The sequence below is a fragment of the Girardinichthys multiradiatus genome, chromosome 9 (assembly GCF_021462225.1).
Source record: "Girardinichthys multiradiatus isolate DD_20200921_A chromosome 9, DD_fGirMul_XY1, whole genome shotgun sequence".
Lineage (NCBI taxonomy): Eukaryota > Metazoa > Chordata > Actinopteri > Cyprinodontiformes > Goodeidae > Girardinichthys > Girardinichthys multiradiatus.
The window spans coordinates 37989440-38017387 of NC_061802.1; the positions used below are offsets into that span (position 1 = coordinate 37989440).

Below are 27948 nucleotides of genomic sequence, written 5' to 3' on the forward strand. Positions count from 1 at the left end.
TAAATTTCATTAGTTTTTTGTATGCATATTTTAATTACAAGTTGTCTAGGGCTGAGCGACATTAGAAAACATGCGATATTGTCTGAATATCAGAATAACGACATGACTTACAATAAACAAATAAATAAAGTGTTGGTGTCTTTGTGTATTGGGTTCATAGCAAACATAGACCCAAGAAAAAGACTAATCTATTCAGCTACTGAAGAAAAACTCATTATGTCCACCTCAACAACAAGGTTTTATTGAAAACTTGCTTTTGGCTTTGAAACAACTCCTTTCGCATCTCTTTACCTTCCAAAACCTTTAATACTGCGTTACGAAACGTGTCACCAAATGTATTTACAGACATAGAGAACCTGAATATCTGGTACCTAAATAATCACCTAACATTTATTGCAGTCCATACAGTTCGCGATATGCTTATTGCGCACAGTGATATTCCGGTGACGATAAATTGACTATTGTACAGCCGTAATATTATCCACCACATTGGGCTTGTGAAAAGCTCTTCAAAAAATACATGTAAAAAGTACAACAAAATGTACGTAATTATTTTGTTCATGCCTTAAGATGATGAAAAGCACAAAACAAATCCTGTGAGGTGTTATTTAGTGCATGAAAGTAAAACATGTCTCTGTTTAAATTCTTAAACAAGTGTTTCCTCCCTTCAGTGACTCAGTTTTACACGCTGAACTGAACTCAGCTCTTCTTGCCAATGATCTCAATATCATTTCAAGGTCGCCCCGCCCAGGTTCACCCCCAGCTCTTAGTATAATGAGCCCCAGATAAAACCATCAATACTCCTACTCATTCCTTCCTTGACAGCCATGAGCACCACTAAAAGCTTTCCATGATATAGACGCTGTCTTTGTGATGTACTGGCTGCCTGCCACATCTAGTTTTCTTAATGCACTAGACTTTTAAATAAAGCAAAAGAAGAACAACCAGACGATTTGAAGCTTTCTTGATCAGAACCCCTCCTCAGTATGTCCCTCCTTCATATCTGAGATCATAGATCTCAGCAGAGGTGTGGACTTGAGTCATGACTTAGAACCAAGTCAGAATAAAGTCAGAAATTTATTGACTTCAGACTTGACTTAGACTTTTGCACCAATGATGTATGACGCCACTCTCACAGAACCCTTCGACTTGATATCTTACACCAAACAGTAGGTGTGATACAAACGAAAGGCACTGGACACACAAGTGTGGAACCATGCCAGGCATGCGATGCAGGCCCCTGTGTGCCCCCCACCAATATTTCCTCCTCTTGTTGCTAAACAAGCCCGCTGCATCTGCCTTCCTGTTTACCTGCTTTTCCTCTGCATCTAGCAGAGACATTGAGGGCGGTAGATCTAAGCAAAGTTAGAAAAATGGAGAAGAAAAACAAATCTGTGCCTGCCCAAACAACAGGTAGACTAATAGGCAGCATAACTCTTCACCATAATGTTGAGGCACTTTCAGTAAGATTTTAAATCCAGACAGAAGCAGGTGTCTCAGACCAATTCTTAATTGCAAGCCTGGAGACAGTGACACAAGTGCTGCCAGCTGTAGCAGCATTGAGTACAAGATACGAGTACCAGAGCTGCCATAAATGTGCAGCACTTTAACTAGAACCAAATGAATTCTTCAGATGAGAATAAAATTGAGCACCTTGGCACATTTCAGGTGGGTCTCGCATCAAGTACACGGTGAATATGTGGAAATGTAGATGATGGCCCCTGTTGAGCTGTTGGAGGATCTGTGAGGCTGAGAGCTTGTTTCTATCCTAAAGGTCCTGGGAGCCTTTGTGAGAGCATGAGATCATGAACCCATTCAGATACCAAGAGATTTTAAACAGAAATGTAATGGCCTTCACCAGAAAACTAAACATTGGTCGTCATTGGGTCTTTCAGCAGAATATGGATTCTAACCATGTGGCCAAATCCTCATATGCAAGTCACCGAACACAGAATCAACCTCCTTTAATCTTCAAAACTGTGATGCAAAGAGGAATGATCCAAGATCCTGTACTCTGTATCTTCCAACCAGTGTTCTAGCACAAGAACACGTTCTTTTCTGTTAGCAAAATGGGTTTTACAGAGTGTCAACAGCAAGGGTACCAGTCATTTGGTCTTCTTAAAAAATATTTCTTTTGAAATTTCCTATATGTCCTCAGAGTCTATTTCTTGTCCAACATTGAGCCTTGAGTCTTTCCTTGTCGGCCACCTTTGTCGTAACACAGTGAAATAGGTTGAGGCAGCTTGTTACCTAGTTGTACAGCGTTGCTAATGCAAAATCATCCTGAAACTTAAAAGTGTGGCAGTGTGTTTAATTTCGGTTAGACTATCATTTAAACTGTGATATTTGATGATGTGCAGCCACCATGTAGCTCTTTGGGCAAACAGCTGTAAGAGAATAAAGACAAGCGCTTGTGATGGTGGAGCTTGTGTGGTAAAGCAACAAAGTAATAAGATTGCCAAAGGTTTTGAGTACTTCTTCAAGGCACAGTAAATAAGCTTGCTTGTTAGACTGCACCTGAGTGCCTCCATCTTGTCTTGTGTTGCAGGATGCTGTAAGCATGACCGCAGCAGATGAACTGAGCAGCAGTGTGAGCGAGGACACTGGGTTTTGCAGCGTCCCCCCTCTGCCATCTGATGCACCAGAGCTGTGTGACCTCTCTGACCAGCAGGATCCCCAGTACTCTCAGGAGACTCAGGACCCTCATGAGGACATGGATCCAGCCCCCCCTCCTCCGCCGGCCATCGACACACCACCGGGGTCCTTTTGTGAGGAGGATTCCCAGACCGTACTGCCTCTGTGCATACCCATGCCGTCGGATCCTAAGCCGGATCCAGATCCAGACAGCACCTGTGGGTCTTTGTGGGAAGAGGATGTGACGAAGGCCCTAAAGGAGCTGGATGACCGCTGTGAGGAAGAAGAGGCAGACTTCTCTGGCATGTCTAGGTAGGGTGATTAAATATTATTTTGAATATGGAGATTTTAGTTTTTGGATTGATTCTTTGGTGCATGTCTTCTTCCATTCTATCGCTTCGTATTTCTTGTCTGATTATTATGAATAAAAGCAACTGGTGTGATTAGAAAAAAATTTATTACTTTTATCAGGAGGAGGGGGGGGAAGTCTCACTGTGTGTTAAGGGTCAGTCGCTGTAAAACTTTACCAATATTTTAAAACAAAGACGAAGTTTAGCGTCTTATATTAGCGATTGGCAATTTGTGTGTGTATTCCCTGGAGGATCTAGAGAGGGGGTGTAAAAACTGTACAGTTCACCAAACTATTAATCTCTTATAAAGCAAGAACAAGAAGTCAACTTTGTTGTTGCTGAGAATACACAAAAGATGCAAAGATGAAAGAAAACCATCAATCCCCAAATTTATGGGCCTTATTTTCCCATTTATTTGTCATTTTTAAACAGAAAACATGCAAGATCCTCCTTATGATCTACAACGATTTACAGATCCCTTTTCCACAGAAGTCAAACTGTTTATTGTTGACCAGGTGAAAAGAAACAATTTTTACAATACAATAGTTTTGACTTTTTACGGTTTTTGTGGCCTGCGTGTACTTTTAACTTAACAGATTTGGCCCCCATGCCAACAAATTTGGACACATCTGATGTAGAGCCTTGTCTTCCAAAAAGCTGCTTGCATTTTCAAATAAAAGATATTACATGACAAACAGAGGTTGGGTAATCAAAGGGATATAACAGAGCGACTTTTCTGCTCTGCCTCCAGCCTTCCGGTTATCTGCTGTAAACCTTCGCTGGTGCAGCCCGAATGAACGGCAGATGTGTTTCAACATCTCAGAGAAAAACCCCACTGTTGCTGAACACAGCCACGGTCATTTCTTTTCAACTGTTTTATTTTGTTATCTTTCTTTAACCACATCCACACTGAAGGGTGTTTGCCACTGATTGACTTAAAGATTGGGTTTTTTTAGTCTGTGGGATCGGTTGAAAAACTGTACATGTAAAATGAAATTAAACAAGAAATATAAACGCCTAGTATAATCTTTCTTAAACAATTGGCCTTAAATCCACAACACTAAACTTAATATAACAGCACAACAAACTGCAGGACTGATCTGAAGGTCATCAAAAAAACAGGTAGCTGGAAAATATCAGAATCAGAATCAGAATCAGAAAAGCTTTATTGCCAAGTACGTTTTTGGACATACAAGGAATTTGTTTTGGCGTAGTTGGTGCAATACAGTACAAGTTAAACAGTACAAACATATCTACAATATAATATAAATATAAGTGCACAGTTTTAAGTGAGTGAGAGTAAATATAGAGCAGTATAAGATGCAAGAGCAATACAACAGTGCAGGTGATCATTGTGCAAGTAAAGCAGGAGTCCAAGCTGAGCGTTAATGTAACGCATAGAGTTACAGGTTACAGGTGTCCTGTCAGCAAAAAAAGGGGGGGTGTGGGGGAAAGGGGGAATGTCAGGGTGGTTTCCGGGCTTTGTTAACCAGGCTGGTGGCAGATGGGAAAAAACTGTTCTTGTGGCGTGAGGTTTTGGTCCGGATGGACCGCAGCCTCCTGCCAGAGGGGAGAGTCTCAAAGAGTCTGTGACCAGGGTGGGAGGGATCAGCCAGAATCTTCCCTGCCCGCTTCAGGGTCCTGGGGGTGTACAGTTCCTGGAGCGACAGTAGACTGCAGCCAATATGAATTACTTTTGTAGGTTAAAGACATTATCCAATGGTGCACATCTTTTTGGCAGTACTTCCTGGAAGTATGAAGGCAGCTTGATGCACATTGGCTCTTGTCCATTTCACTTCTGAAGGTGGGTCAATTCTGGCTGAAGGACACTTCTAAAGAGATGGAAACCAAGCAATAAAAGGAGTTTGGCTGAACAAATAGTTGCTAACATCTTATATAACTGCAGCTCTTCTACTTGGCTGAGGTAAGCCTTTATAGAAAACATAAACCAAGTGAGTAGCTTGGAGTCGGTGATTAAAAGCTGCAGAACACTATCCAGTTAAATGTGCGATATGGATTTATGAGTCGGAAGGAGAAAGATGAAACCATCTCAAGCTACATTTCGCTAGTGTGCAACTAGGAGCTGGGTTTCCGTGCAGAAGTGCGTGTCTGTGTGTGTCAGTGTGTGTAGATGCTTAGCTTGTATAGAGCACTCTGCAGTCCTGTGTGGGATGATAGTGCTGTGCGCTTGTGCTGTTAGCAGTTGCAGCACAGGCAGGCTGCAGACGAGGGGGGGGGGGGGGGGGGGGGAGGAGCGTTAGTTGGGGGGTGAAGATGAGGACAGAGACTGTGTCCGTTGCAGCGCTCGGCACTGCAGGCTTCAGATATCTATATTCTGTCTGCTTCTTCAGGCTGTTTGGTCCATCAGGCCTGTGAGTATCTGTGTGCATGTATGTGTGGGGGGGTGGGGGGTGCATTTGCATGATGCTAAAATGCTAATATCTCTTGTTATTAGAGCTTCACAGTGTAATGTGGCATGAGAAAAACAGCAGGGAGGTTGTTTACTTGCAGCGACAACAAGCGCGCATGTGTGTGTGTTTACATTTGCCCTTCAGTGAAGGAGCGTAGAGCATGTCGGACCGTAGCTCATTGGCTCCTGTGTGTGTTTTAGTCAAGATGAAGGTGATGCAGATGGCTTCCCAGAGATCCAGGCCTCTCCGCCTCCTTCACCCTTCCTCTCAGCCATCCTGGCAGCATTCCAGCCTGTTGCCTACGACAATGAGGAAGACGCTTGGCGTTGCCATGTCAACCAGATGTTGTCAGACACGGACGGCTCCTCTGCTGTTTACACGTTCCACGTGTTCTCTCGACTATTTGAGGTAAATGCATCTACATTTGTTTTGCAAATCTGCATGTTTAGAAAAACTCTTAATTGTTTTTCCTTATGCTTATTTAATAGAATATCCAGAGGAAGTTCGGGTCTATTACACATTCATCTGTCCAATTTTTGGGAGAGAGGCTCCAGCGAATGGGCAATCAGTTCCTCAGCTCGCTTGAGGTCATGACGTCTCACTCGCAGTGCCCCACCGTACTCCTGGATGCAGAGACGGTGAGTCTGATGGCTATCTGCATTGGTTTTAAATATATATATATATTACTTCTTGTTACTAAATATACATATTTAATCTGTTGTGTTTGTGTGCTGTTTATGTCATTTATGCTGTTTTAGCTGGTCTCTTGTGGACTTTTGGAGACTCTTAAGTTTAGTGTGCTGGAGCTGCAGGAGCATCTGGACACCTATAATGCCAAGAGAGAAGCAGCAGAGCTCGTAAGTTCCTGCATCGTTCGCTGCATTTATAATCCACTATAGATGCTTCCCCATTCCCTTTGAAGACTGCCTCAGAGCTGCACTTTCAGCTGCTGTATCAGGGCGTGTGTGTGAGAGAGAGAGCTGAGCTGTATCATAATCTCAGCTCAAAAGGGATGAGCTTCAAACACATATTAAAATTCTTCTGTATCTCAGAGATCACACCATGGGTAGCCAGAATAGAAAGACATATAGCTGATCCAGGAAAAGATAAGTCCAGCCTCTCGTATGGAGACAAATCAGTGTTGAGTACGAGTAGGTTCTCTTTCAACATTCGTTTCGGTATCTCACTATGGGACACGCCTCCAGCGCCTGTCCCCCAGAAGCTCTATTACATTACGCCAGTCTTGACTGGCAGGCGGAAGTGACGTCCGCTCCCATGGGAGGACTTCCTCCCAGTATAAAAGTCGACGTCACGTAGGTGATCTTCAGTCTAACACCTCTTCTCGCTCCCAGAAGCACCTCTCAGACGGTCATTACAGTAACTTGAGCTAGCTTAACTGTTCACAGAGCGAGCTAACAACTCTGTCGCCGAGCGCTTCTCAATAACTGTGCTCGACTGTTCTGAGTCCCTTTCAACGCTGGTCTGTCGCCAAACAGCAGCGCTGCAACTGGTCACCAAACTAGCTGCAACCTTAACGGAGCTTAAGAAGTTGTGTAACTTGCACACGTTCTCACCATGAACAGAGTCAAGCCAGCATCTAGAACCTGCACATGTGGCAATCTCATAGCTGGGGCAGATACCCACTCTGTCTGCGCTTCGTGTCTGGGGCTGCAACATGCCCAGGACGCGTTGGCGTCACCGGCGAGCTGCGAGCACTGTGCACGGCTCTCCCTTAAGTCTCGTCGGCGCAGGCTAGCACGCCAAGCTAGCCTGTCGGAGGTTGATACTATGATGGGGGTAGCCAATTCCCCGCCACCGGAGGTTCCTGGTACTGATGAGTGAGAGCCCACTTTGGCTGGAGCCTATTGGGGTGATCAGCTCGACGCTGTCGCGCCACTGACTGACCCAGAGGAAGACGAGGCCACACTTCCAGTTTTCAGCACTCTTGCTAATGCCGAGTCCGAATCTGAAATGGAGTCCATCAGTCTCGGGTCTGACGACGACGAGATGGACTGCGGGCCTTATGCCATCCAGTCGGTTGCAAAGCCCTCGGTGACGGATGACACCAGCCGCTGCAGTTCCCCAAACCCGACTTCAACAGACCTGCATGATGTCTGCAGAAGGGCAGCAAAGAAGCTGGGCATCGAGTGGCCGGAAACCCTCACCGAAACTACCACATCTCGATATGAAGGGAAGCGGCTTCCGAGAGCCAAATCTTCCGGCAGACAGCTGTTGCCGGTCTTTCCCGAGTGCCTCGAGGAAGCGACCCGGTCCTGGAGCAATCCTCTCACCGCCAAGAACCCCGCCCTGGGAGGGTCGGCGCTGGACTGGACGGGCATGGAGGCCGGCGGTTTTTCACATCTGCCTCCCGTAGAACCTCTGCTGGCATCTCACCTGCACCCATCGCAGAAGTCAGCCATGACAGCGGCAGGACCCACCCTTCCCTTCAAAGCTGACTCTTTTCAGTCCACTCTGAATGAGAAAAGCTACAAGGCGGTGGCTGCATCTGTTAAAGCCTTAAACGCTTCGTCTCTTCTCCTCGCTTACCAAGCGGAATCACAGGAGCAGATGACTGGCACACCGATGGCCGATTTGTGGGACGAGTTGTGCGTGGTGACAGACCTATGCCTGCGTCTCCACAGAAGCGCTGTCCAAGCATCCGGGAGAGCCATGGCCCTGATGGTCACTCAGGAGAGAGCTAGATGGCTGAACCTGGCTAGCCTGTCTCAGAGGGAAAAGAACCAGCTCCTCGACACCCCCGTGGACCCGAAGAGCTTATTCGGACCCACTGTGGCAGCCATGCAAAAACGCTGTGAGGAAAAGAAGAGGGAAGGTGAAGCGCTAAAGCTGTGTCTGCCCAGGAAAGCGCAGCCCCCTCCAGCACCCCGTGTGCCGTTCGCTCAAGCGGCGGCTCGACCGGCCTACCGCATCCCCAAACGCCAGCCTCAGCCGCAGTCAGCGGACCTTGGGAAACAAACCGAGCTCAAAGGTGCTTGGGGAAGGAAGCCATTCGATCCCCCAACGACGCCGGGGAACCAAGCGACCCCTTCCGCTACTGTGAGCGCAAAGAAAAAGAGGCGCGCTACCTAGGGAGCCGTCTTCGGGGTGGGAGAGCAGGATCTGCCAGACACCTGCACTCCCCCTACCAGGACACGTCCTGTCCCAGTTCGAGTTCAGAACGCCACGTTCAAGGCAACTCAAACGGCCTGCAGAGCCGACGTTGGAGCTCATCGTTCAGAGCCGATCCAAGCGGAGGAGGATCAAAGCCACCGAGAGCTCAGTGGAGCCGCAGCTGTGGCCAGAAAGCACACACCAGTGCACAAACACATGCCAGTGTCTAAAAACACGACCTTCCCCCTTCACAACATGTTCAATAAAGTTGTTTTCTGGCACGCATCCAGGCCTGGAGCCGAGGGCGCAGCCACAACAAAAAAACATGAAAAATATGTTAAAAATAACACAAGGACAGGACATGGCCGTGCAGCTGCACATGAGGCCACAAGGGGGAGCTCTCGCTCCAGCTTTGGCACAGCGGCAGGCTGGAGCTCTCCCTCCACCCTTGCCACAGCTGCACATGAGGCCACAAGGGGGAGCTCTCACCCTACCTCTAACACATCAGGCTGTTTTTTCTGTGGAAGAAGCAGACCTGGGACGAGCGCAGCTAGCAGTTGTAGCAGAACAGCAGATCCCTCAGCCGGTGTTGCGCAGTGTTTACACGGAAGCACCTTTAGGTCCACTGGCAAACAACACTCAGCTGTGGCGAGCGTGTGGAGCGTCAGATTGGGTGATAAAGACTGTATCCAAGGGATACAGGCTCCAATTTGTGACAGCCCCACCCCGTTTCAAGGGCGTAGTACAGTCATACGCCCGGGGAGAGTCAGCTCGCGTCCTGCAAGAGGAAATAATTTCCCTGCAGCACAAAAGAGCTGTCCGGCTGGTACTGCAGGAGCAAAGCAGAGACGGGTTTTACTCCAGATACTTTCTCGTGCCGAAAAGGGGCGGGGGTCTGCGACCGATATTGGATCTGCGGGCTCTGAACACATATCTGAGACGGTATTCGTTCAGGATGCTAACACACGCAGCTCTGATAAAGTTTGCACGTCAAGGAGACTGGTTTGTCTCCATAGACTTGAAAGACGCATATTTCCATATCCCTATATACCCCCCTCACAGAAAATACCTCAGATTTGCGTTTCAGGGAGAGATATACGAGTACCTGGTACTTCCTTTTGGCCTCTCACTGAGCCCACGTGTGTTCGTGAAATGCACCGAGGCAGCCATCGCGCCTCTGAGGGAAAGGGGGATGCGTCTGGTGACGTATATAGACGATTGGCTGATTGCAGCTCAGTCTTTAGAGGAGCTCAGGACGCATGCCGAGATGCTTACTTTACATCTGACAGCCCTGGGATTCACAATAAACTGGGAAAAGAGCATTTTAACCCCAGTACAAACAATCACCTTCATTGGCCTGTCCCTGAATTCAGTCGAGTTCAGAGCGCGCCTCTCAGCGGAACGAGTAAAAGCCTTTCAGGCTTGTCTGGCACTCTTTCGCAGAGGCACACAGGTGAAATTCAGGTTATGCCTCAGACTGCTGGGTCTGATGGCGTCTGCGCTGGCGGTTATCACACTCGGCCGTCTACACATGCTCCCGTTTCAAAGGTGGGTGGCGTCACTCAGCTTGAGCCCCACACGCCATGCTCACCGCAGCGTCCTGGTTTCTCTCATATGTGCACGCGCGCTGAGCCCGTGGAAGCGTCCCGGTTTTCTCAACACCGGCGTTACTATGGGAACCATCCTGACACAGATGCCTCGCTGACAGGCTGGGGAGCCACTCACGAGGGGATGATGGTAAACGGCGTTTGGAGTCCACAAACACAGACGGCTCACATAAATTGTCTGAAACTCCTGGCCGTGATGCTGGCACTGAGACACTTTCTGCCCTTTATCAAAGGGCACCATGTTTTGGTCAGAACGGACAACACAACAGTGGTTGCTTACATCAACAGACAGGGGGGTCTACGCTCACGTCATTTACACGAGCTGGCATGCAGACTGATAATCTGGACCAGCTCACACTTGCTGTCGCTAAGAGCGACTCACGTGCCAGGGGTAATGAACAGAGGCGCGGATCTGCTGTCAAGGGGCAATCCCCGCTACAAAGAGTGGAAACTCCACAGCGAGGTGATGACCCAGATATGGAAGAGGTACGGCCGAGCGGAGGTCGACCTCTTCGCATCAGGGGAAAACGCTCAGTGTCCGATGTTTTTCTCACTGACAGAGCAACAAGCTCCGCTTGGGCTGGATGCTCTAGCGCACAAATGGCCGCCGGCCCTACTGTACGCCTTTCCCCCGCTGGAACTGATCATTCCTACTCTCGCCAGGGTGCGAGAGGGAAAACACTCACTCATTCTTATAGCTTAGAGATTTTTCAGATGCTACACGGTGAGCCATGGCGGCTTCCCCTCCGCAGAGATCTCCTGACGCAGGCACGCAGAGAAATATTTCATCCGCATCCAGAGCGCATGGCCCTATGGGCCTGGCCTGTGAGGGGTTAAATCTGGCTGCCAGTGGGCTTCCCCAGAACGTTATTGACACAATTCAAAATGCAAGGGCCGTTTCCACGCGTAACGTGTATAAGGGTAAATGGCAGGCATTCGTGGGTTGGTGCGCAAAACCTATGGTGAGCGTAATGCAAAGCCCTGTGTCGGACGTTTTAACTTTTCTGCAGGCACTGTTGGATAAAGGCTTGGCTTTTTCCACTGTGAAGATGTACCTGGCTGCTATTTCAGCCTGTCACATTGGCTTTGGTGACAAAACAGTGGGGCAGCACCCCCTGGTGTGTAAATTCATGAAAGGTGCACGACGGCTCCGTCCAGTGTCGAGGAGCCTCACTCCTTCATGGGATTTACCTATGGTACTCGATGCGTTGTCACGTGCACCGTTCGAACCGTTGCAGCAGGTTGAGCTCAAAGTGCTTTCCTTTAAAACGGTCTTATTGATTGCTCTGGTCTCTGCTAAGCGTGTGAGTGACATTCAAGCGCTCTCAGTTAACCCGTCCTGCATGCAGTTTCTGAGTGAGTCAAGGGTTTTACTGAAACCTAATCCTGCCTTTATACCTAAGGTTGCTACGGCTCTGCCATGCCGTGCCCTTGAATTAATGGCTTTCTACCCACCACCATTCTCCTCTCAGGAGCATGAACGACTGCATACGCTCTGCCCAGTACGAGCTCTGCGGTTATATGTGGAAAGAACAGCAGATTTTCGTAAATCAGAGCAGCTGTTTGTGTCGTGGGCTTCATCACATAAAGGAAAGCCTCTCACAAAGCAACGTCTTTCGCATTGGGTAGTGGGGGCTATTATTATGGCTTATGAGAGCAGAGGCCTTGCACCCCCTGCAGGTCTGCGGGCTCATTCCACTCATTCCACACTTGTGGCATCATCCTGGGCATTGTTCCAGGGTATACCTGTGGAGGAAATATGTGAGGCTGCCAACTGGGCGACCCCTCACACCTTCACTAGCTTCTATAAACTGGATGTCACCAGGCCCACACTGGCTCACACGGTTCTGGGTGTGGGTTCCACATTGCCATGAATGCAAGATGCAATCTGTTGGTCTTCGAGTGAGCTTATCTGGCAATACGGGAGCAGAAATATCCCATAGTGAGATACCGAAACGAATGTTGAAAGAGAACTTTAGCTTAAGGATTTAACCCCGGTTCTCTGAAACATGAGTGAGGTATCTCACCAGATCACCCTCCTTGCAGGGAGCGAGGAAGAGGTGTGCTTATTAAACTAAAGATCACCTACGTGACGTCGACTTTTATACTGGGAGGAAGTCCTCCCATGGGAGCGGACGTCACTTCCGCCTGCCAGTCAAGACTGGCGTAATGTAATAGAGCTTCTGGGGGACAGGCGCTGGAGGCGTGTCCCATAGTGAAATACCTCACTCATGTTTCAGAGAACCGGGGTTAAATCCTTAACCTAAAGTTCTGCTGCCGTTACTGGCTGCATCATCTTGCTCTGACAGATAAAAATAACTCCGAGCTCCCCTAAATCAGTTACAGAAGGCCAGACAGGAAAAGCTGTGAGTGGTGGGAGAGGCAAAGAAGGGGGAGGGGAAGTAAGAGAAATGAGATTGCAGAGGGCTCTGGGATGCAGAGCACTAATCGAATAAGACAGCAACGTTCCCTGGAGGGCCAGATACCACCCCATCCTCGGGAACAGACTATCTTTAATTAGCTAAGTATGAAATTCTTATTAAATCTTCTGCTTCAACCAACCTGTACTGTACTCACACTAATCTGAATGCATATTTGTAGCAGAAAACAACTCATGTAAAGTTCTTTTTTTTTATTACTGGACTTTCCCTCTCTTTTCTTTTAAGCTAAATTTTCTTCTACCTGTGTTTTCTCTCGTGTCTGTATCCTCAACCCTGTAGTGGCTGGAAAACTGCAGGAAAACATTTGGGACAAAAGACTGCAGCCAGGGACCAAACACTCATGCACAGGTAGGAATGAATGCTCACTGGTTTGGTAGTTTGTTTGGGTTTGTAAATTTCTGATCGCTCTACACGGGCATAGCTTAGCTGAACTGTTCACACCTCCTGAACAGCTGCACATTTTGACACGTTACAGCTGCAGACTTTTACAGGGATTTGATGTGATGGACCAACTCAAAGCAGAAGGAACGTAATAGATGCTCAAGTTTTCCTTCCATCTGAAAATTGTGGCATTTTAGTCAATGCTTTGTAGAACCACTTTTGCTCCAGTTACAGCTGCAGGTCTTTTCTGGTATGTCTCTACAAGCTTTACACACCTAGGGACTAATGGTTTGTCAGGTTGGATGGAGATCAATTGTTAAAATTAATTTTATGGTCTTGCCACAGATTTTCAGTTTGATAGAGGTCTTTGATTAAAACCATTCCATTGTAGCTGTAGCTGTAGGTTTTGCTTCAACATCCTTCTGGAAGGTAAACCTCTGTCCCAATCTTAGGTCTTTTATAGTCTCTGACGGGTTTTCTTCCTGGATGTCCCTGTCCCTCCTGAAAAATAACATCCCGGCATCCCCACAGAATGATGCTGCCCCCACCATGTTTCACTGTGGGGATGGTTTGTCCAGGGTGATGTGCAGTGTTAGCTTTCCACCCCTCATAGCATGTTACATGCAGGCCAAAAAGGTAAACTTGGATCTCATTTGACCCCAGCACTTCCTTCCACATGTTTGCTATGTCCCCTACATGTTTCATGGAAAATCCTCATTTGGACTTCTTATGGCTTTCCTTTTACCAGTCTTCCATAAAGGCCAGATTTGTTTGGTGCATCAATGATATTTGTCCTGTCAAACGTTTCCCCCTCCTGATCAGTGGATTTCTGCCGCTCAGCCAGAGTAACATGGGCTTCTTGGCTGCTTCTCTGATTAAAGCTCTACTTGCCTGGTCTGTCAGTTTTTGTGGATAGAGCTGTATCGATAGGTTTGCAGTTGTTCCATTACATTTCCATTTGGACTGAAGAATGCTCGGTGAGATGTTTAAAGCTTGGATATAGTTTTAGAAACTATCCCTGCCTTAAACCCCCCCCCCCCAACTTTCTCCCTGTCCTGGCTGCTGTGTTCCTCGATCTTCATGAAACTCTTTGTTCACTAATGTTCTCTAACAAACCTCTGATGCCTTCACAGAACAGCTGGATTTATAATGGGATTAAATTACACACATCTGGACTCTATTTACTTAAAAGATGATTTTGAAAGGCAGCTAGTTGCAATGGATGTCATAATAAAGAAAACCTAAAAACAAATAATTTGTAATTATAGTTTGTGAGGGTGTATCACATGCAATTCAAACAAATTCCACTGAAGATTGTAGTTGTGCCGTGACAAAATGTGAAAAGGTCAAGAGTTGTGAATATCTTTGCAAGGCACTGTGTTCATCCTTGGTCCCTGCCACGTTATGTGGACTAGATGCTCACATTTCATCAAAACCTACTGACAGTTTGAAGTAAACTGAGAGCAACATATCAAGTGGTCTTTTACTACTCTTTCCTCTCTGTTTAGCAACTTCTGTAACATATCTGTTGCCTCACTCTCTACACATGCTGGTATGTGGTTATGTAGATAGTTTCAGTCTCTGATAAAGTCAGCTCACATGTTTCCAGCCTTCGTGTGCAGGGAAGATGACAAAGCCACTGCCCTTTGGCCTTCAGGTCACCATGTCTCAGCTGTCATGTTTAAAGCTCACTAATTCTTGGTCTTTCTCTCCTTCTGTTTTGTTTGTTGTGTGTGTGTGTGTGTGTGTGTGTGTGTGTGTGTGTGTGTGTGTGTGTGTGACATGCTCACCTTCTTGCTTAGCAAATGGAAAATCTAGCAGTAAGTGCTTCTCATATTATAGACTTGAATAATGATGCCACTCAGACCAAACACTGACCATCTGATCTCTCTGCTCATATCTAGCCACCGCTGCCACCCACCTTTGTCTCTGTATCTTTGTTTCTGCTTTGATTCGCCATGTAACCCAGTTCAACCCTCCTCATCCGCCAAATCAAAACATACTTCCGTTCTCTTTTGAATTGTAATATTTGTTTTCTGTTGACAGTCAGATCAGTGCTGCAGTTTGTTTGTGCTCTGCATTGATTTTTGTCTGCAAATATGAAGATGTCTTGCCTTAAATGTTGTGTAGGTGATTTCAGGTTTATTGTCAAAAAAGCTTAAACTAGCAAGTGCATATTTTTTGTTTAATTTCAGTTTGCATGAATTTTTTTTCCATTTCTGTATCTGTGCAAACCCAGTTTTTTTTCATCCATGCTTCTGAGGTTTTGAGATTGTAGTTGGGTCGTTCATCTTGTCAGCCATGCTCTGTCTGTCTCATAGGAGTAACACTCCATGTGGTGACAAACCAAATTTCATCAGTGATCATAATAGTTGCTTCCTCACTTCTTCCTCTGTGGCCCAAACTGAATGATACTTTTGCACTACCCCGTGATAAGCATTTTAATTTTTTCCCCACATCTCTAACCCAGGTTGCCAATCAATGTAACTATGTGACAATCAGAGCAACATCAGTGCAGGTTGTGCTGAAACGTGCTTCTTATGGGTCTGTCTCTGCAGGAGCTGGAGTTGTGTCGGAGACTCTACAAGTTGCACTTTCAGCTGCTTCTGCTGTTCCAGGCCTACTGTAAACTTATCAGCAGGGTGGACACCATGAAGAGAGAGGCGGAGGTGAGAATGTAACGGGCGATTGCTGAATTGTCCCACAATGGTAAAAGTTTGGTAAAACCCCACCACCCAGTGGCAAAAAACATCTTAAAAAGGAAAAAAATCCACGGTGGGAAAATTAGATAAGGTTTTTCTCAGTTTAAATATTTCTAACAGGGCCATGGATATGTACTTCACATACAAAAAAATCAACACAAATTAGTCCTGGGCAAGGAGCTGAAAGGGAGCAGAGAATTAAGTATTGAACACACTTACAGAAATCAATATAATACTCTGTGGCAAAGCCTTTATTGTTAATGACAACTTCTGGTGTCTCCTATATGGAGACACTAGTCACATGTGTTGCTCAGGTGTGAATTTGATCCATTGTTCCGCTCAAACTATCTTCAAACCTAAAAGGCTGTGGAGGTTTCTATGCTCCCTCATCTTCAGTTCTTTCCATAGATTTTCAATTGGATACAAGTCAGGTGATTGACTGGGTCACTCAAATAGTTTGACTTTACTTGGTCTGAAATCAGTTTCTTTAGTTGTGTGTTTGAGACTTTTGTCTTTGTTGAAACTCCGCACTTGTTTCATCTTCATATTGATTGGTGAATCTTTTGCAGCACATTTTAAACAAGCCTGAATCTTTTCTTCAGCAGTCGAGTCTTGAGCTGAGTCTGCATAGATGCCATGGCGGTTGAATGCATTACTTATTGTTCACATGGGAAAAACTTTGCCTGCTATTTCCAGGTCTTCATGAAGCTCTCTGCCAGGTCCCTTGGTTCTTGACTAACTGTTTGAAATCTGAAAAGGGGCACCTGGCTGTGGCTGGTTCATGGTGAAAATCAAAAATCAAACGATGACTACAGCAGCGCTAACTGGAACATTCGGACGTTTGGAAGTGCAGCAACAACCATTAGGGGTGGGAATCTCTAGGTACTTGGCGCATGTTGACTACGATTCTGAAGGCTTAGATGCGATTAGACATCAGTTGATGTAACATTGACCCCAACCCCTCATGTGTATAGATCTTTACGTTCTACTGTAACTAAGACCAAATCCTTTTTATCCATCTGCTGTTTCTCTGTTAGACATACGTTTCTGCTTCGTTACTCTCATTTGGAGCACACAACATGCTAACTGCTATTGTGGTGAAGTTACCTTGACATAAGATTCTGTGGGAATGGCTTTCCATGCATCACATGTTAAAGCTATGTTACCAGCTTGTGATCCGGTCCCATGGTTTAGTTTCGCTGTAGTGAGTCTGGATTGCTGTCTCAGGTAATTATCTTTAAGGTGGTATGTTATATCCAAAGACTGCTCCATGGCCCAAAAGCCCTGATTGTAAATGCTGGAATGAACTTTCACCTTTTCTGAGTTAGAGGAAGTCTTTAGCATTGTTAGCTTGATGGGCTTCTAGTTTACAGTGGAAGGAATGATCAGCTGTTTTACTTCCATCTTCAGGTAATATAGTTCCTCTTGTTTCTTGCGTTTAAAAGAATGCCTTTCAATGTTAAACATCTGGCACATGGCATGGACCTTATCCAAGGAACTTTCTGTTTGCATCTGTCTCTAGATTAACCATAAACAGTCTGGGTGACACATTTATGCGCTTCAGAGGTCCACCTTCTTAATTTTTCACCCAAAATTAGGTCATAAATTTAACATTAAGAGTCAGCTTCGTCCATGTCCACATCTCAGTGCATCAAAAAATAGATTTCTTTTTCCAACCCTAATTGTGATTAGTAGGATTTCCAGTGGTCAGGCTTTTTTGTGAAGGTTGCTTTGCTTTTGTCAATAGTACTACTGTGTGCAGTACTTTTAGTAATGAGAAACCTTCCTATAGGCTATGATTTGATATTAAACCAGCTGATAATGATTTGCACAGAACAGTGGGAATGCAATCTAAATACTGAGAGATTTCTGCTGGTTTCTTTCTGCACATCTGTTTTTCCCATGTGTTCAATACTTATTCCCTGTACCACTCCACTTTATTACACTTGGCTTCATGTCTAGGTATATCAAGATTACTTAAGTTGTAGCAGACATCTTGTGTAAATTTAATGTTCATAAAAATATTGAAATATATTTACTGAGAAAAACGTTGATGTGTTCAATATTTATTTCACCAGCAGTATATGATTCAATTTCACATTAACATTTAGAAGAGACCAGACATTTTCTTCCAGCTGAGGCTTAACACTAGGGGTGCACCGATTGATTGGCCGGCCGATCGATCTGCCCTGATTTCTTTAATTTTTGGAAATCAGTAATTGGCCGATGCTTACATGTTAAACCAGTCTTATCAATAGATTTGATCTACTTGTCTAACCTATTGTGCAACTTTTGTTTCTGTTTAAAATTTGAAAAATGAAAGACTAAAGGAACTGGAATGCTCTACATATTTTATTTCTAGTTGAGAGCACTGCCTCGTGTGCTGCTAAAACAAGTTTGTATTGTTTCAACGATTTTGTTTAATGTTTTGCAATAAAATAAGATTGGAACATTGAAGGTGTATTGTGACCTAATAACACCTCACAGTGTCAGTTATATAATAAATCGGCACTGGCCAAAATTGGAATCAGCAGGTGAGGCTTTTTAAAGATTGGTAATCGGCCAGAAACTGCAATCAATGCACCGTTGATTAACCACATGTCAGCCAGCATGATTTTTTTTTTTTTTTTTTCCACCACTGGTTTAATTGTTAGATGAACTAAAACTAATTGCATTGCTGTTTTTTATAGACTCTTACTTGGACTCATTTAGACTACGTAGCAGTGAACTGAAATCTGCTTCCTGGAAGACTTGCAGGCAGTTTGAACTCAGGCTATATAAATAATTGTTACCACATCTGCATGGCAGTTGGTCTCTGCCTGCCCTCAATTACAATCAAATCCTAATCAGATTATGGTACTTGGTCAAATTAGATCACTGCCACCACAGATTGATGAGGGTCACATAATCCAGTTAATATGTACTTCAGGTTTATTCAGCTGACCTCCTAGCTTTATGTTGCACGTCTGCATGTGTTGTTTAGTGCTATGATGCAAAGATAAGTGATGTTTTTTTCTGTCTGTTTCCAAGGTGACCAACATGTCTGAGGAGCTCACTATTCTGGAGAGCTGCCTGATCGAGGCAGAAACAGGAAATGATAACCAGGAGGATGTGTGCATGTCAGACAATGCCCAGACCAATACGGAGACGGCAATCCAGTCACTGATTGAAACGCTGAGAGCCAGAGACTTCAGCTCTGCTCTCACACAGGTCAAAATCTTTAGGTAAGATGAACAAAGCAGCACTGACAGAAAAAAAATAAACACTCGTCTTTGCTAATTTCAGTTTATATTTAAGACAACATATTTAGCGTATTTTTACCCCAATTTTTCTGATGTATCATAATATACTGCTGTTGCAGTGCATTGAAAGATTATTCATTGCCCTTGTTTTTTGACATCTTGTCACATTACAACTAGAATATTCAATTTTCAACCAACATAAAGCAGTGCATAATTGTGCAGTGGAAGGAAAACGATACATCGTTTTTAATATTTCTTCTTATAGATAAAACTCAGAAGAGTGTAGCATTTCTTTCTTAACCACACCTGATTCCATACTTTGTATAACAGCCTTTTTTCCCTCCAGCAAAATACTCATGAAATTATTATTTAAGGACATACACCACCCGTCAAAAATGTAGACACACTTTCTCCTTTAATGGTTTTCTTTATGTTTATGACTATTTACATTGTACGTAAATTCTCACTGAAGGCATCAAAACTGTGAATAAACACATATGGAAATATGTAGAAAACAAAAAATGGAAAAATAACAATGTAAATAGTCATGAATATACAGAGACCCATTAAGTGAGAGTGTATCAGAAACCTTTGCTCACACAATCTTGGCCAATAAAGCTGATTCTGATTCTTCTGATTCTGAATTATTTTGTCTTACAGGAGATTATGAATCTTATTGTTACACAGAATCTCAATAAAATACATTGAAGTTTGTGGTTCTAACCTGACCAAAATGTGAAAGAAACATGCATAATTGATTACATTATTACTTTTGCCAATCCCAACTAAAAGCAGTATTCTAGTATGAAGTTTTCTATCATGCCAAGTCTAAATTTATGGTTCATTTCTTTGCTACTGTAATTTTGACTGAAGCAACATTACAGCTTTTTGCTTCTCAGCTGGGATTTCACTTCGTTGGTCCTAAAGTCTTTAGTTCCCTCCAAAGATTTTGGGGAAGCACCAGATCTGTACTCAAGTTAGGACTCATTAAACTTAATGTCATGATCACTTTGGCTATATTTTCCTGATGCTTTGAAGTCAAATTTGTACCAGATTTTCTGATATCCTAGCCCAGAGTTGTCTAAAAGGACTACCTTGTTTGTTTGATTGTACTTAGCTAATTTGAATCAATGTGCTTAAAGAAGAAGCGTAAAATAAATTCTTTATGATTACTAATGTTAATGTAATTATTCCCTCTTTCTTTTATCATTAGGTCTTTGTGGCCTAATGACATCTTTGGCAACGAGAAGGACAACGCAGTTCAGACCCTCCTGCACATCTACTTCCGTCACCAAACATTGGGCCAGACTGGCTGCTTGGCGGTGGTGGGGCCCAGCAGGGACCTGTCTCAGGCGAGCACCCGCCTCATGGAGCTCAACCTGCAGATCCGTGAGGCTCTGAGTCAGGCCCAGTCATGCCAACTTCACACGACCACATTCAGCACAGGACTGTAAGCTGGACCGGACCGAAATCAGGCCCCTGTTTTACACACACCTCACATCCAATGTAGAGAGGGGGCCGGAGGACAAGAGAGACTCCACATACAAGGGCTAAAGGATGCGTGGGAATAACTGTGACTCTTCATGGATTAACCTTCATAATTTACCCATATGAATGCTTAAAGCTCATAGCTTTTTCCAGACTCAGCCAACTTGCAAAATTCAGTTGCAATAATTCATGTGATGGTGTGTCTGGTGAAAATTGGGAGGATGCAGATAATGTTTCTTTTTTTTTTTTTTTTTTTTTGCATGATCTGGCCAGGAGGAGCCCATCGCACTGAGTGGTGGCCTCCTCAGGTTTTGGTCCGGGAGTCGGTGTTGAAGCGTGTACGACAGTCCATGTAAGGACACACCATCAAGACTCATTAGCAAACTCAGAAGCATCTTGTTTATAGAGTTTTCAAATGCATGCTTGAAAGAGAGAAGCACTGCAAGAATATTTTTTTGAGAAATGTATTTTTTATTAGAGCTAACATCCTAGGTTGTAAATGTTCAGATATTTAACATGATCCTGTGGGGAAAGCCCCTGCCTTCAGGGAGTGTATAAAGAAATGTTTGATTGCTCTGAGATGGGTTCCCTTCAGCAGGTCTTCATGCAAAACTCACCTCTTTAACCAAATAAGTAGATGCCTTTAGACTCTTGACTGTGTGATTATATATATATATTGGGAGATGCTCATACACAAATGCATTTAATTGCATTTAATTGCACACAAGTGCAGACTCACTAAAGCTTATGAAAGCATAACTTATTGTACTCTGTATATATTTTAGAAAATGTATAGTGTAAAACCAGTATTTTCCCCCCTTGTAATTTTATGTAATGCACTGTTTATCTAACATGGGATGTATAAAGCTAACCTGAGAAAGCCAAGAGCAGGTTTGAGTCACTCACTCCAGACTAAACAGGACATTTTCTCACAAGCTTTACTCATTTGGGGGGCATCCAGCTTTCGGTTAAATTTTCTGCTGGAACCATTTAATAAAGCCAAGCTGCATCAATATGCATTCTTTTTCACAGGTTGTGCTTTGGATTTAGTGTTAATTTTTCTACAATTCAGCTTGAAGGTCTTACATGCTGAGAAACAATCCAACTCTCTGAATCTGGTACATGTAAAATCATTGTTAATGTAGAGTCACTTTTAGTTTCCTTCATACCAGCGTCCTCTAGATAAAGACTCATTCCTACAGGAGATTTCTCAAGTTTAGTCAACTTCCTGGAGCACGTCTAACCAGCTGCTGACCGATGGTACACCACTTAATGCAAAAATAATACTTGAATCCATAATGCAAGGTAGCAGTTTATTATGTTGCAAGACATGTGCTTACAGATTCAACAAAAGAGATGAAAAAAATAAAGTTTTTGAAACAACATTCGTGCATTGCATTGAAGTGGCCATTTGAGCCAAGGATTGCCAGCAGAGCATGTTTTGAAATTTGCCTCAAGTAGAAATGGGTTTCAGATGATGTATTTGAAGCTGAACGTGCTCTCACAGGAGAGCCTCTTGCCTTTGCACCTTCCACACAAGTCCTGTCTGTGGGGTCGCTTGGGATCAACGTGTCGCTGCGTCAGGGCACAGGAGCAGCGTGCCTTGTTGCAAGTCTAGAGAACAAGAGCAGCATGTGCAGGGGTGGGGAAAAATACTTGAACTTAAGCAGGCAATAAACTTACATGGCATGTGATGTCTTCCACACGGTACGGGTTGAAGCCCCTCTGGCATTTCCTACAGAACTGTTTGAAGTAAACCTAGAAAAGGGAAGGGGGTCACAGCCACACAATCCTGTTGATTACACTGTAGCCAATCAATTAAATTTCCAAAGCGTGATTTTAGGAATTTACCCACCTTGTTGGTGCCCTGAACACACCATACATAGGCACTCTCCCATCGCAGATTGCATTCTCTGCAGTGATAATATCCGTACTTCTGTTCCAGGAACTAAAGGCAAATCAGTAGAAGATAATTACTATAGAAATTCAGCCGATATGTACATTTAAAATCTATATTCAATTTTAAGCAAATTAAAGTTATAGCTCTTAAGTTCTAGTTCATTTGCTAACCGGAGGTATCAAATTAACAGGCTTTTTGCAGTTTTCTAGCAAGTTTATTTTTTTTTAGACAGTTGGAGCATCAGTGATAAGTTTCATTTAAAGACATGTCACACGTGCCGCTTTGAAGTTGCAAGATAAAATGCAGCTAGTAAATAGTACAGGTCATAAATTGCGGTGGTAAAGCTTTTCATTAGAGCCGCCGCGCGCGCCTTGACTCACCTGGAAGCGCACGCGGGCCTTGACTCACCTGGAAGCGCACGCGGGCCTTGGTCTTTGATTCCTCTGAGACTGGCGGCGCGAGCTCGCTCTTCATCTGTGGCTTCAGCTTCTGATTTTGTTCCGGAGACCTCGCCGTCTTCTCATCCTCACCAGCTTTACCTTCCTCCTCCTGTCCCTCGGTGCCCTCTTCCGGGTCACCGTGGGGCTCTACGGTCGGTACCGCCTCAGAAGATGCATCCTTGTTGTTATTGTCGTCCACTAGGAATGACGTTACGCTCCGGTAAGCTATTGGGGAGTACACGGCCAGGGTTCTGGGGTAACGCACGCCACCTGTTGCCTTTGGGCTGCTGGGCGTGGCGGGCTCCTGCCTCCTCCTGCGCTGGAAGTCCCGCTTCATGGCCTGTAGGGTCCGCGGGCCGATGGAGCACTGCACCGAGGCGTCCTTCTTCGGGTTGACCTGTACCGCCACATCCTTGGTGTTGGCCTTCCTGAGCCTGGGGGTGAGTTTGGGGTTGATCTGGGACAAAATGGACTTCAGCTGAGCGCGCTGGTGGTTGTTAAACGCGTCAGAGGTATCTCCATAGTGAGAGAAGTAACCTTTATATTTCCACCCCGCGTCTCTGGACCGGCTGTACCTGCCCATGTAAGGGTTGTAAGATGAGTAGAAGTATCTGTCGACTGGCTCTTCGCCATATGTTGCCATCGTTTTGTTTTTTGGGTTTGTTTTTTTTTTTTTTTTTTTTGCTCAACCAGGACAGCCAGCGTGTTGTAATTATTTAAATAGATTGGACAGCTGGAGCCCTCCATCACGCCTGATTGGGTTCAGGTGTTGGGGTTCAGCTCAGCTTTAAAACAGGAAACATGTGACTAACAGGTAGACTACATAGAGGTCTTTAATTGTTCTATACAGTAATGTACAGATACAGTTTGATCAGCTTGGCACATGGATAATTTAGAGATGTTTTTTTTTTTTTTTTTTTAAATAAGCCTTATGACTCTATTTTAAAAACGTACACATGATTGTAAATGCTTTTTTACTCCACATGAAACCACAGTGTTGCTTCATTTTAATACACATCAGTGATTAACTTGAATGAATTAAGCTTTTGACATAAAGCACCCTTTTTCAGCATCACATCAATGTTAAACATTCTTTTGCCCCGTCTGTTTTTTTCTTTAATGAGTGACAGCAATCAAAATGTTCTCATATTTTCTGCTATGTCAGCAGCAAAGAAATATGCTTTTGAGATATTACACAGGAGTGGGATCAGGAGGACAAGGCTCTAGCATGATGGTGTTTGTGTCACTCACTGTAACTGCACCGTAAGATGGCTCAAAGTCCTCATCATGGAACCTTTGATATGTTATGTCTGTGTCATCATCGTTCATCAAGGGATCTGGTTTATGCAGAACCTCCTTCCTGTACAGCCTGTAGGCCAGGATGAAAATGCCGGCCTCAGCTGCCTGGAAGAGCGCGTACAGCAAGGGGAAAATGTACATCCCACCCATCAGCTGTGGAGGGAAGGCCAGCTTCAGGATGGCAGTGCACAGCTGCACATTCTGGCACCCTGTCTCCATGGATACAGACCTGCGGCTGTTGGGGGGCAGCTCGAACAGCACAGCCAGGCCATAGCCTGCAGCGTACCCACACAGAGGCATCAGGACGGCCACCACGTAGACAGAGGGTGGGATGGTGGCGAGCAGCTCCGGCCCCAGCATTACTCCTGTCAGGATGAACAGCATCACCAGGGTGACTAGCAGCGACCACAGGGATGCCTGAAGACAGAGGATCACTGGATCAGATTGACTTGGTGGAAAATGGAAGCAACTTTCTACATAATCTGTTTTGGTTTTTTTTCTTGCCAAGGTATTCAATAAATGTAATTTTTCTCATTTTGTTACATAGAACTACAAACATCAGTAGATTTTATTGGGATTTTATGTGATAGACCAACGCAAAGCTGTGCATATCTGGGAAGTGGAAGGAAAATCGTTCCTTCTTTTTTTTTTTTTTAAGTGTTTTTACAAATAAAAATCTAAAAATTGTGGTGACCAGATTTATCGTAACCTAACTGAATACTTTCTAGAACCACTTTTTTGCTGAGAATACATCTGCAAGTCTTTTGGACTGTCTCTACCAGCTTTGCACGTGCAAAGAGGGACATTTTTGTCCATTCGTCCTTGCAAAACAGCTCATGCTGAGAGAGATTTAAAGTGAGTGTCTATGAACATAATTTTTTGCCTCTGGTTCTGAAACGGATTTAGATCTGGGCTTTGACTGGGCTGTTCCAACACATGAAAATGTTTAATAATAATCTTTATTTTGTCATGGCACATTGCAAAGAAATTGTCCTCTGCATTAAAGCCTTCCCTATAGGGAGCAGTAGGCTGCCATTGTGCGGTGCCCAGGGAGCATTCTGGGGCTGAGTCTTGCTCAGGGACCCAGAGTGGCTGGCTGTGGGATTCGAACCAGGGTACTTGTGGCCTCTCTGGGGCAACTGTTCTGCTCACTAACCACCAGCTCACCACTTTTGATCCACACTATTCCATTGTATCCCTGGCTGTATGTTTAGGGTCATCCTGCTGGAAGGTGAACCTCTGCCCCAATCTCAAGTATTTTGCATCCTCTAACGGGTTTTCTTTCAGAACTGCCCTGTAGTGAAGAAAAGCATCCCCACAGCAAGTTTTCCACCACCATGTTTCATACCAAACCTGTCTGCTGTCTCTTAACACCTCCTAACTCCTTTGGTTAAATAAATGACTCACAGGTGGACTGTTAGGTGACTTCTAAAAGCATTTGGTTTTATGAACCTGCCTTGCAGCAAGAAGGTCCTGAGTTCGACTCCCAGCTGGGGGTCTTTCTGCATGGAGTTTGCATGTTCTCCCTGTGCATGTGGGTACTCCAGCTTCCTCCCACAGTCCAAAAACATGACTGTGAATGAGTGTGTGCATGGTTGTTTGTCCTGTCTCTGTGTTGCCCTGTGATGGACTGGCGACCTGTCCAGGGTGTACCCCGCCTCTCGCCCATAGACTGCTGGAGATAGGCACCAGCTTCCCCGCGACCCATTATGGAATAAGCGGTATAGAAAATGAATGAATGAAGAGTAAAAAGTTCTGCACACCAAACTTTTCTGATGATTATTTCTAAAAAAAAATCATGCGTTGTTTCTCTTTCACTTTGCAGTGATGCACTATTTTGTTGGTCTGTCATATAAATTCAAATAATATGCATCGAAGTTTGTGGTTTAAGGTGAAGGATACTTTCAGAAGGCAGTGTTTCTGTTGTATTTTGAGTTTTTCTACTTTTGGACAGTGAAGATCTCCATCCTGTTTTGATTATGTCCTCTAATACTGCTGACAGCTCATCTCAAGCTGGATCTCGTTGCTTCTCTGTAGACTAACATAATAACGATGCATCTCTTCATGTGAGACTTTTATCAGTAACGGCAGGGAGGAGCTCTCCCTGACTCAGTTTCTCTGATGTCACTTTCCCCTCATTCTTCCCATCCCAACTTCTAATGACAAACGCTGAAATGTACGCAGTGCGTCTTTGAGCAAAGTTGGTCCCCATGAACCCAGAGCAAAGCGCCTCCGCTATTGTAGACGAAAAGCCAAATATAGTGAAAACTTTGAAAACTGGACCAGACATTACCTTTAAAACAACATCGGCCACACGGGTGTGGCGGTATCTCAGCATAACACCCAGACCAATTGGGATGAGAGTACTGCACAGGGTCAGGATGATGGCACCGAAGGGCAGCAGACTGACCACAGGCGTATTGATCCAGGCCCGACTGTAGATCCAAAGACAGACGGGCATCAGGACCAGCGCCAGCAGGGTGGAGGATATGGTCATGATGATGCTGGGGAGAGCAGAGGACAGAAGCGCAGTTATAGGATGCGCGGTTTGTGGCTTCACTTTAGATGACAGACATGCAGAAATGACTTTAAGTGAACACAGCGATCATCAGATTCTGTACTTTAGGTCATTTATTCGCTCTTATTTCTGGGCGTAAATGTAGGAAAGACGCGTTCTGATGCCCACTGAGTACACCAGATCTACCTGAGGTTCATCTCTCCGTGCACCAGCAGAGACATGATATTTGACAGGTTCCCTCCAGGACAGCAGCCACAGAGGAGGACCGCCATCGCTGCTACATCATCCAGAGAGAAGGCTAAAGCCAGAAGAAAAGCCACCAGGGGCATGATGACAAACTGACACACCAAAGCCAGCAACACCCCGATGGGTCGGCGGATATGTTCCCCGAGCTGGCTCACCTCCACAGTGCAGCCGAGGCCCAGCATGGTGAAGCAAAGGACCAGTCCGACGAACACATTGATGCTGTGGCTGAGCGGGGAGTCCCAGAAGGCAGGTACCAGGTGAGGAGGTTCTGTGTGGGGCGCGGTCATAAATCCAAGTCCAGCATCTGTCCTGAGTTCGCTGCCTTCAAGGAACATGGCACGACCGGTCACTGAAAACCCATCTATCACACTCTGTCCCCGGGAATCCACAGTTTGCCTTAAAGTGTACGAGATGAAGTCCGCGATGGCAGCTGCCTGTGCGCTGGAGTTCTCCATGGCGCAACAGGAGGATCTAGTATCTCCACGGTCGCGTTGTGCGCCTGCTGGTGCCTGTGCGTAAAGTGATTCCCCTAGCGGTGCGCGGTCACTAATAAGAATCTGATCCTGAGGGATGTGACGGTACAGAAGATCTTTAAGCGACTCAGCCTGGTGCCGGCGATGGATCCAGCAGGGCGGGAGTCTTTGCACGGTCTTTATATGCTTCAGCTACAAAGGTTAAAACAATCAAAAACCGCCAGATTCCTGTTCCTTGATCACGCATTCACAATAAAAGGAAAAGACAGTCCCTCTGCGCATTGTCTTATCTTCGTCCGTGTTTTTATTTTTTTGCGAATGACGCACGACCCTCTTCACCTTTATGGAGCACGCAGCGCGCATGCCTTGGTCGTTGATTGGTTAAAGGAGTTAAAGCTGCTATATATAGACCTTTTTATGAAATCCAATAAACTCAATTTACTCACATAAAACAGCTAGTTGTGCTCTCCCTTTGTTCTGCTATTTTGTTTCAATTCAGATCAAATCTCGTGCAATTTTCCGGTTATATTTATTTAGCCGATTTTTAACCAAATTCCTTCTTCATTGCTGTAAACTTGTGTTCTGTGCAGCTGAAGCGAAACGTTCAGGTCATACTGCATGGATCTCACCACAATATGACCGCAATCAAACACAAACTTTGTATATGTGAAATCTTGCAGTGGAAATACCATACCACATGACCCA

General features: G+C 44.9%; 3 protein-coding genes across 9 annotated transcripts in view; 1 reads left to right on the forward strand and 2 right to left on the reverse strand.

Moving 5' to 3' along the window:
• fryl (furry homolog, like) overlaps positions 1–21252 on the forward strand; it is an 80255-nt gene extending 59003 nt beyond the window's left edge. For 5 of the 6 annotated variants that reach the window (XM_047375377.1, XM_047375378.1, XM_047375379.1 and 2 more), the window contains 9 exons: positions 2549–2946; positions 5596–5803; positions 5884–6033; positions 6154–6252; positions 12834–12902; positions 14738–14755; positions 15494–15604; positions 18668–18861; positions 20093–21252. In XM_047375377.1, the coding sequence (XP_047231333.1) occupies positions 2549–2946; positions 5596–5803; positions 5884–6033; positions 6154–6252; positions 12834–12902; positions 14738–14755; positions 15494–15604; positions 18668–18861; positions 20093–20333 (1488 nt within the window). In that variant the 3' untranslated portion in view covers positions 20334–21252. The remainder of the gene's footprint in view (positions 1–2548; positions 2947–5595; positions 5804–5883; positions 6034–6153; positions 6253–12833; positions 12903–14737; positions 14756–15493; positions 15605–18667; positions 18862–20092) is intronic. The other variant, XM_047375383.1, reaches the window with a different exon arrangement.
• Positions 21253–21666: 414 nt separating this feature from the next.
• Positions 21667–23406, reverse strand: zar1 (zygote arrest 1). 2 transcript variants are annotated; one of them, XM_047375385.1, is made up of 4 exons: positions 22676–23404; positions 22223–22315; positions 22051–22125; positions 21667–21981 (listed from the first exon to the last, which is right to left on the reverse strand). In XM_047375385.1, exons 1-4 carry the CDS (start codon positions 23348–23350, stop codon positions 21838–21840), a joined length of 987 nt encoding a protein of 328 aa, XP_047231341.1. In that variant the 5' UTR covers positions 23351–23404; the 3' UTR covers positions 21667–21837. The 2 variants fall into 2 exon arrangements, 1 of the variants encoding a protein (XP_047231341.1); XR_007039713.1 differs by having other exon boundaries at positions 21807–21981; positions 22648–23406.
• Positions 23407–23522: 116 nt separating this feature from the next.
• On the reverse strand, positions 23523–27907 carry slc10a4 (solute carrier family 10 member 4). The gene is made up of 3 exons (XM_047375384.1): positions 26711–27907; positions 26300–26510; positions 23523–24423 (listed from the first exon to the last, which is right to left on the reverse strand). The coding sequence occupies exons 1-3, from the start codon at positions 27223–27225 to the stop codon at positions 23899–23901; spliced, it is 1251 nt and encodes a 416-aa protein (XP_047231340.1). The 5' UTR covers positions 27226–27907; the 3' UTR covers positions 23523–23898.
• Between the last annotated feature and the right edge of the window lie 41 nt (positions 27908–27948).

Excerpts from the sequence above, each read along its gene's own strand:
- zar1 (XM_047375385.1), bottom strand. The coding sequence starts at position 23,350 with ATGGCAACATATGGCGAAGAGCCAGTCGACAGATACTTCTACTCATCT. Across the intron at positions 22,316-22,675 it reads AGGCCCGCGTGCGCTTCCAG|TTCCTGGAACAGAAGTACGG; the intron begins GTGAGTCAAGGC and ends ATTTGCCTTTAG. Across the intron at positions 21,982-22,050 it reads TGGAAGACATCACATGCCAT|ACTTGCAACAAGGCACGCTG; the intron begins GTAAGTTTATTG and ends CTTGTTCTCTAG.
- slc10a4 (XM_047375384.1), bottom strand. The coding sequence starts at position 27,225 with ATGGAGAACTCCAGCGCACAGGCAGCTGCCATCGCGGACTTCATCTCG. Across the intron at positions 26,511-26,710 it reads CACGGAGAGATGAACCTCAG|CATCATCATGACCATATCCT; the intron begins GTAGATCTGGTG and ends TGCTCTCCCCAG. Across the intron at positions 24,424-26,299 it reads TGGCCGATGTTGTTTTAAAG|GCATCCCTGTGGTCGCTGCT; the intron begins GTAATGTCTGGT and ends CTCTGTCTTCAG.